The sequence below is a fragment of the Scylla paramamosain genome, chromosome 47 (assembly GCF_035594125.1).
Source record: "Scylla paramamosain isolate STU-SP2022 chromosome 47, ASM3559412v1, whole genome shotgun sequence".
Taxonomy (NCBI): Eukaryota; Metazoa; Arthropoda; class Malacostraca; order Decapoda; family Portunidae; genus Scylla; species Scylla paramamosain.
The window spans coordinates 4,677,501-4,686,905 of NC_087197.1; the positions used below are offsets into that span (position 1 = coordinate 4,677,501).

Sequence of the window (9,405 nt, forward strand, 5' to 3'; positions counted from 1 at the left end):
GATGCGTGATGGAAGTTACGGTGAAATCACTGTAAATTTCACTGTACTTTATGCTTACACTGTATTTCCGGGCACTGTAAGATAGGAAAAGTGACCAATGTGATGTGCTGTGACGTCACGGTAAAGTTACTATGTACTGGCTGTAACATTGGCACCAACAGTGAAAAGAGGCACTGCAGAATGGTACAACCCGCATATTACTGTAACCGTGGACTGGGATGAATGCAGGAGCGTTTAATTACAGGAAAATGTGCAGTGAAATTATGAAAAAAAAAACACTACTATCTTTTCACTGCAATATAGCGTAGAAAGCATTAACAGTGAACTGGAACTGATATAGCAGCGATTATTTAGAAGAAAAGGTGCGGTGAAATTACAGTAAAAATCACTGTGTCGGCTCTGTTTTCACTGTAATGTAGCGTAACAGTGAAAAAGGCTCAACAAAATAGCTTAATTTCCAAACTGTGAAGTGAAAATAATATAACAGTCATTATTTAGAGCAAAAGCTGCGGTGAAATTACAATAAAAATCACTGTACCACCTTTATTTTCACTGTAATGTAGCGTTACAGTGAAAAGGAAATTGAACTATGGGAGAACCGGTATGTTCCAGTCATGGGGAGTGCGGATTATGTAACAGTGACTCAAGTACAGTGAGGGGAGGCGTGTTTCACCGCACCGTACTAATATCACTGCTGCCTCGGAGTATCATTGTAGAGCCTTCATTTCACCGTAGTCTGACTGTAGTTTTGTAAATATGGGTGATTTTCAGAGAGAGAGAGAGAGAGAGAGAGAGAGAGAGAGAGAGAGAGAGAGAGGGTTATGTAAGTTTTGTAAGGACCCAAATACCCACCGCCATTTTGTTCTGACTTTAGCCACACCCGGCACGAGTACACACACACACACACACACACACACACACACACACACCAATAGCATCAATATCAACTAACAACAGCAATGATAGTAGTTGTAGTAGTAGTAGTAGTGATAATAATAATAATAATAATAATACTCGTAATAATAATAATAATGATAATAATATTAATAACATACTTTAACAGGCTCTAGCAGAAGTTACTAGGGTTTTCATGATTCTAGTGATGGCTGAAGGGGCTCTAACAGATATTATTGGAGTTTTCAAGGAGTAATTTCATGTTTCTAGTGATCATTTAACTAGAAATCCACATCATCAGTGAAAAAAAAGAAGAAAAAACAAAAAAAAACAAAAGAGCATCAATGAAAGCCAGGCTAATCACCTCTGCGTCCTGTGACAACGAGATCATAAAACAAGGAATTCTGAAACTTCCCTCCATCATAAAGGGACAAAAAAAAACTAGATCAGAAATAAAGAAAAAAAAAATGAATTGCACTGAATAGAACTGACTGACATCCCGTCCCCACACACACACACACACACACACACACACACACTGAGTTAGGACGACAAAGCGTTGACGAATAATTATGACTGATGATATAACTCTCACTTCCTCCTTCCTTGAGAATCTCGCCTAACCTAAGCCAGCAGTAGAGGCAGCAGCAGGGTTAGGGACGAGTCACACACCCACACTCTCTCACGCTAACCAGTTATGGGGCGTGGAATAGAGAGATTGACAGCACACCACGGCACGGCACACCACGAGGCTTAGGTAGATAGATAAAAGGATAGAAAGATAGATACATAGATAGATAGGTGATTAGTAAGATAGGTAAGTAAAAAAGAGATAGATAAATTGATAGATAGGTAGGTAGGTAGGTGAACAGATAAATAAATAGATGCAATACTAAGGTAGATGGGTAGTATTAGTAGTAGTAGTAGTAGTAGTAGTAATAGTAGTTTCCTTGGACAATACTCGTTCTCTCTCTCTCTCTCTCTCTCTCTCTCTCTCTCTCTCTCTCTCTCTCTCTCTCTCTCTCTCTCTCTCTCTCTCTCCCATAACAACAGTCCTCTCCCCCCCACCTAGTATAAACGGCCACTTTTACCTTCCACCTGTCCTTGGCTACCCCTCCACACCCCTACACCCTCCCCTACACCCCTCCACACTCCTACAGTGCCTCCTCATCCCCCTACATACCCCAACACGGCCTTCAGCTGTGCCAAGAGTACTTAGACTTGGCAACTAAAAATCTGGGTTAAGTTGTGGGTAACTGAGTGAGTGAGTGAGTGAGTGAGTGAGTGAGTGGTTGACTGACTGACTGAGATATGTCTAGTTAAGTTAGGTTAGGTTAAGTGTCTTGGTTTTAGTGATTGACTGACTGACTGACTGGCTGGCTGGCTGGGCTGACTGACTGACTGATTAACTGACTGACTGACTGACTGAGTAACTGGTTGGCTGGCTGGCATGATGACTTGTTGGCTGGTTGGTTGACTGACTGACTGACTGACTGACTGACTGGCTGACTGACTGACTGACTGACCGACTGACTGACTGACCGACTGACTGAATTGCTGACTGACTGATTGACTGACTGATTGACTTCCTGACTGACTGGCTGACTGACTGACTGACTGACCGACTGACTGAATTGCTGACTGACTGATTGACTGACTGACTGACTGACTGGCTAGCTGAGATAATGGTCTAGTTATAGATTAAATTTATCTCAAGTCAAAACCAAATTCATGTGAAAAAAATCCCCAATTTCCAGCAGCAGCAGCAGGGGCGTGTGGCTGCCGCCCTCACCCACACAGCTGTGACCTACCACGCCCCACCCAATGTAGCCCCGGTTCACGCCCCCACCAAGACCGCCGCCTCCCAGGTAAGGCATGCAAGGAAAAAGTGGAAGAACAAACAGTGTAGGATTTGTGTATGTATGTATGTATGTATGTACTGTCTTTGTAGAGGGATGTGTATGTATGTGTGTGTGTGTGTGTGTGTGTGTGTGTGTGTGTGTGTGTGTGTGTGTGTGTGTGTGTGTGTATTGGTGGGTGGATGTATGAATGTATTAATAGATATATGGATAGATGGGTGGATATATGGATGGGTGGATGGATCAGCAGGATGGGTGGATGTAACGGTGTATGAATGGAATGGATATATGCATGTATGTACGTATGGATGGATGGATGCGTGGGTGGCTGTCCATGTTCTCACACACACGCCTAAGAGTGGTAATGGCAGGTGTTCTCCCCAGCACGGCTTGCACACCTGTCCGCCCCGCCTGCTGGAGACCGTGCCCACTCCCCCATCTGGTCCCGCCGCGCAGGTGACCCCTCAAGGTGAGTCTTTTGCCACCACCACCACCACCACCACCACCATCACCACTCACCCCATCCCCATCAGCTGTATCACCACCACCACCACCGCCCCCGTCTGCTGTGTCACCACCACCCACATCAGCTGCGTCACCACCACCACCACCATCACCACCACCACAGTGTGAGGACAGCGTGCGTGACTGACGGATGGTTGTCCACAGATTGGAAGGTGGCCGCCGCACCCCCCGCAGAGGGCGAGGCAGCGGCGCCCCTCGTGAAGGAAGCCGAGGCGCTGGTGGAGGCTGAGGCTGCACAAGCTGAGGCGGCGGCAGCAGCAGCGGCGGCAGCATCAACACCAGCAGAAACGGAAGCTGTTAGGGAAACTGAGGCTGTACCAGCTGCTGAAACTGAAGCTGCACCACCTGTAGAGGCCGAAGCTGCACCAGCTGCTGCAGCTGCACCTGCGGCAGAAGCCGAAGCTGCACCAGCTGCAGAAGCCGAAGCTGCACCAGCTGCAGAGACCAAAGCAGCACCAGCTGCAGAAGCCGAAGCTGCACCAGCTGCAGAGGCCGAAGCTGCACCAGCTGCTGCAGCTGCACCTGCGGCAGAAACCGAAGCTGCACCAGCTGCAGAGGCCGAAGCTGCACCAGCTGCTGCAGCTGTACCTGCGGCAGAAACCGAAGCTGCACCAGCTGCAGAAGCCGAAGCTGCACCAGCTGCAGAGGCCGAAGCTGCACCAGCTGCAGAAGCCGAAGCTGCACCAGCTGCAGAGGCCAAAGCTGCACCAGCTGCTGCAGCTGTACCTGCGGCAGAAGCCGAAGCTGCACCAGCTGCAGAAGCTGAAGCTGCACCAGCTGCAGAAGCCGAAGCTGCACCAGCTGCTGCAGCTGCACCTGCAGCAGAAACCGAACCTGCACCAGCTGCAGAGACCGAAGCTGCACCAGCTGCAGAGGCCGAAGCTGCACCAGCTGCAGAAGCAGAAGCTGCACCAGCTGCAGAAGCTGAAGCTGCACCAGCTGCAGAAGCCGAAGCTGCACCAGCTGCTACAGCTGCACCTGCAGCAGAAACAGAAGCTGCACCAGCTGCAGAGACCGAAGCTGCACCAGCTGCAGAAGCTGAAGCTGCACCAGCTGCTGCAGCTGTACCTGCGGCAGAAGCCGAAGTTGCACCAGCTGCAGAAGCTGAAGCTGTACCAGCTGCAGAGGCCGAAGTTGCACCAGCTGCAGAAGCCGAAGCTGCACCAGCTGCAGAGGCCGAAGTTGCACCAGCTGCTGCAGCTGTACCTGCGGCAGAAGCCGAAGCTGCACCAGCTGCAGAAGCTGAAGCTGCACCAGCTGCAGAGGCCGAAGTTGCACCAGCTGCAGAAGCTGAAGCTGCACCAGCTGCAGAGGCCGAAGTTGCACCAGCTGCAGAAGCCGAAGCTGCACCAGCTGCTGCAGCTGCACCTGCTGCAGAGACCGAAGCTGCACCAGCTGCAGAAGCCGAAGCTGCACCAGCTGCAGAAGCCGAAGCTGCACCAGCTGCTGCAGCTGCACCTGCGGCAGAAGCCGAAGCTGCACCTGCGGCAGAAGCCGAAGCTGCACCAGCAGAAGCTGCTCCAGCTGTGGAGGCCGAAGCTACACCAGCTGCAGAAGTCGAAGCTGCACCAGCAGAAGCTGCACCAGCTGCTGCAGCTGCACCTGCAGCAGAAGCCGAAGTTACACCAGCTACAGAAGCCGAAGCTGCACCAGCTGCAGAAGCCGAAGCTGCGGAAGCAGAAGCTGCACCAGCTGCAGAAGCCGAAGCTGCACCAGCTGCAGAAGCAGAAGCTACACCAGCTGCAGAAGCAGAAGCTGCACCAGCTGCGGAAGCAGAAGCTGCACCAGCTGCAGAAGCCGAAGCTGCACCAGCTGCAGAAGCCGAAGCTGCACCAGCTGCAGAAGCCGAAGCTGCACCAGCTGCAGAAGCAGAAGCTGCACCAGCTGCGGAAGCAGAAGCTGCACCAGCTACGGAAGCTGCAGCTGCACCTGCAGCTGCAGAAACTGTGACAGAAACTGAAGTTGCAGCAGCAGAACCAGAGCCCGCAGCTGCACCAGAACCAGAAGCAGCAGCAGAAATAGCGGTAGAACAAAAGACAGCAGCAGAACCAGAAGCGGCAGCTGCCCCAGAACCAGCGGCGGAACCAGAATCAGCAGCAGCAGCAGCAGAACCAGAGGCAGCAGCAGCAGAACCAGAGGCAGCAGCAGCAGCAGAACCCGAGCCACAGCCTGCCCCTACTTTCTTCCAGAGGTTAAAGAAAGTGTTCTTCAGATGGTAAACAAACCTGACTTTATGGACACCCTGACCTACCTTACCCTAGCCTACCCTTGCCGCTCAAACCCTCCACCCTGGCACCCTGGCACTCAAGCACACCGCCCAGTGGTCACCAATACCCCTCCCTGTCCAAGAGGAAACCAATGGCAATACATAAGAAGAGGAAGTGAGCGAACCTGTTAGTGTGTTGGCAAGAATGTGATGGAAAGGCGGAGGTGGGAATGTGCAAGTAGAGAAGAAGATATATATAAAGACAAAAAAAAAAAAATAAAAAAATAAAAAAATAAAATAAAAATAAAGCGAAGACAAAAGAGAGGAGAGGAAATAAGACAAAAAAAAAGAAAAGACATAATTTACAACACCACCACCACCACTACCACCACTATCAAAACACTGAGCAAAGACAGACAGAGAGACAGACAGGACAACGTATGTGCTTGAAGGAACACACACATTACATCTAGTCCTTCCTACACACACACACACACATACACACACACACACACACACACACACAGACACTTTATTGGTGCTGGAAACATAAAGAAAAAAATACTATTCCCAAGCACATCAACGTCTGACAAACTCTATATTATTTAGGCTCTAATGGAAGTTTCTCATGTGCTCAAGCGCCTTTTCATGATTCTAGTGATAGTTTAACCATTATTCTTCATCTACAGTACGTGGAAATCCTTAGGAATTAGACTCATCATCTCTGTGGACTTTGAAAACAGTGAGGTAGTATAAAGTGTTTCATAATACGAGCCTATGAAGTAAAGGTTGTCTCTAGAAGAGGAAGCGCTAGCCAGGATAAGGTGGAGAGACTGAATCAAAGAAAACGTTGGGGATGAAGAAGAATGAGAGCGAAGATAAGGTGGACTGCATTAAAGAAGACGTGGGACAAAATAATGAGAAACAACTAAAGAAAAAAATAAAATAAAATAAAAAGCTTAATATAAACAGCGAACCCGAGTAAGGATTTAAGTTGAGAAGAATGAAGACACTCTTTTTACCTTAGAACTACACTGGGAGAATAAGTAAAGAACACGATAAGAAATCAGAAAAAGCTATATTATGGTCACGATGATGCGATGCCTTCGATAAAGTGACAAAAATATGATGGAAATAGTAATACTGTAGATCCCTACTCCCAAAGTAGTAGTAGTAGTAGTGACAAAAGAATAACACTGTAATCTATCAGTGGAGAAACTGGAGGAAAAATATATATCTTTCTCTTTGCGAACAGAAAATAAAGATGTTGATATTTCTTTACGCTTGCTCAGACACACAAACACACATCCAAACAAGACAAATAAATAATGAAATAGCAGATAGCTTAGTGAGTGTTTTTCATTTTATTTGCTGAGTTATTGTGTGTATAATATTTTTTGTTCTTTATTTATTTCATTTTTTTTTTTTGAGAGATAATTAAAGAAAAAACAATGAAAGCAGGAATGGAAGGAAGGAATATGGAAAGGAAGGGAATATTCTCTCTCTCTCTCTCTCTCTCTCTCTCTCTCTCTCTCTCTCTCTCTCTCTCTCTCTCTCTCTCTTTTGTTTATTCTATTGTGTTCCCTTATCTTCCTTACCACCTTACCTCCACCTGCCTCTGTACATAGTAAACATATATAGGTGTGGGCACAGGTGAATATATTTTATACCTAGGCACTGGTGTTTTATTTCTACCTTCATAGATGGCAATGAATATCAAGACCAAGAATGCTTACCTTTAGTCTGTCGGTAAGTTTGTCTGTCATTCCTTCCTCCTCTTCTCTCTTCTCTTTCTCGTCCTCGTTCTCGTTCTCCTCCACAGCCACCCGAGAGAATAGTAATAATTTCATAGTTACTGCTAAAAACTTGCATGAAAGAAAAATGTTAAATTAAAGGGGTAACTTTTCTGTTCTTCATCCTTGCACTGCCATTGTTACTACTTCCGCTGCTATTACTGCTATTCCACCCGTCCTACTCCTCAGATACCAGTACAGTCAACAGAGAGATTCAAAATATTAAACAAACTTACAGAAAGGTGTAGTAGTAGTAGTAGTAGTTGCTGTTGTTGTTGTTGTTGTATACCATATTTTTAAATACTTCGGCGCAGCACCACTACATTGAAGACTAGTGCAAGCTACATTGGTCTTGAAGGGAACTGTTATGGTTTCACTGACAGATTGTCAAAATTTCCACTTTATTCTTTATCGCAACATTCAGACTCTATTCCGCCAACCAGTGGCGCTCTACAGAGCTTCTATTATCAAGTAATTGAATTTAAATATGCAAATATGAATGATGCTTAGCAGAGTATTACATAAGATACTGTAAAAAAAAAAAAAAAATCGGATACATGCTAGTATAAATAATCAGACAAACAAATTGCACATAAAAAAGTTTTATACAATATAGTGTTTAGTTAGTCATATCTGACTAACTAAACTAGTCATATCTTTTCTTAAAAAGTTCAGTGTCATTGCTGGCCTTGACCTGTACTGGAGGCCTATTGTAGTCTTGGAGCACGCACTTGAAAGGCTCTGAACCACATCCGGGTTACATCTCAGCTCATTTAGCCAGTACTCATCTGCTGCGTGCCTCACCACAACATTTGTATTAACCTCAAAGGAATGCAACAACTTTCTCAAATAAACAGGCTTTCCAGTGTTCATGACTTGGCAAGTTAGTACACAAATTTTATAAGCGATCCGAGCTTTTATCGACAAGCAATGTAAATCACTGAGCAAGGCGTCATTCTGTTGCGAGATGACACATGCTTTGTCATCCTGGCAGCTCTGTTCATTGTTAGTTGTCATTTCTTTAGTTGATAATTTGGCAAGTTATAACATAATGAGCCGCAGTAGTCCAGCTTTGTTATTACATGATTCTGAATCAGAATCTTGACAGAATGTTCATCCAAATATCTCCTTATGAAGGCAATATTCCTCAGATTATACCTTGCCACTCTCACAGCCTCATTTATTTGGTCATTTAAGCTCAAATACTTATCAACTATGACTCCCTAATCCTTAACTTTATCAAATAAATAAATATTTGTATCATTTACATTTAAACTTTGCACTTCATTGAACCTTCTAAGACCACTCTTTTTTTTTTTCCAACAAACAAACATTCAGTCTTCTCTTCATTTAATTTCAACCGTTTTTTATTCATCCATCCTTTAATAAGACTCATAACTCTTGTCACTACATTTTCTGTATCTAAAATGTTGTTAACCGTCAAATAAAACTGAGTATCATCGGCGAAGAGAGCAAAAATTACACCATATTACCTTAAAATAAAAGACAGTTCTGTAGTATAAATACTAAATAATACTGGCCCCAACACACTCCCCTGGGGAACACCTTTGTTGAGTTGATGATGCTCGGAAAAAGAGTTCACCACTTGGACACAAAGCTCCTATTCACAAGGCAGCTCCTCAGGTGCTGCAGTGCACGCCCTCTAACTTCTATAATTTGCAGCTCTTCTAACAGTAAATCATGCACTGCAGTATCAAAGGCAGCACTTGAATCTAATAATATTAAAACACCACACTTTCCCTCATCCAGCATACACAGGTCATTAGTGGCGCTACACAAGGCTGCTTCACTTGAGTGTAGTTTCCTATTTGCAGACTGATTGTCAGGCAACACATGAATAATAGATAAATAATCCATTAGTTGAACATGAATTACACTTTCTATAACTTTTGATAGGAATGATAGGTTACAAGCTGGTCGGTATGAGGAAAGGGAATGGCGATCAATTTTAGTCTTTACAGTTGGTTTAACAATAGCAAGTTTCTCACTTTCTGGAAAAACACATTCACTTATGCTTAAACTGACAATTTTTAAGAGTACACTTGTGAGCTTCAAAAAATCTTCCCCATTGGCTACATCTGACATAGGAAATGGATCTTGAACGCAA

General features: G+C 45.2%; 2 protein-coding genes across 2 annotated transcripts in view; one reads left to right on the forward strand and one right to left on the reverse strand.

Moving 5' to 3' along the window:
• Positions 1-5,228, forward strand: part of LOC135094929 (PAX-interacting protein 1-like) — a 7,392-nt gene extending 2,164 nt beyond the window's left edge. Inside the window, exons 4-8 of the mRNA XM_063995442.1 lie at positions 2,055-2,118; positions 2,652-2,762; positions 3,138-3,222; positions 3,423-3,574; positions 3,630-5,228. Coding sequence (XP_063851512.1) covers positions 2,055-2,118; positions 2,652-2,762; positions 3,138-3,222; positions 3,423-3,574; positions 3,630-5,228 — 2,011 coding nt within the window. The remainder of the gene's footprint in view (positions 1-2,054; positions 2,119-2,651; positions 2,763-3,137; positions 3,223-3,422; positions 3,575-3,629) is intronic.
• The window catches only part of LOC135095141 (QRFP-like peptide receptor), a 42,861-nt gene extending 33,848 nt beyond the window's left edge, over positions 1-9,013 (reverse strand). The window contains exon 1 of the mRNA XM_063995912.1: positions 7,221-9,013. The gene's annotated coding sequence lies outside the window, so the exon portion shown is untranslated. The remainder of the gene's footprint in view (positions 1-7,220) is intronic.
• Positions 9,014-9,405: the final 392 nt, after the last annotated feature.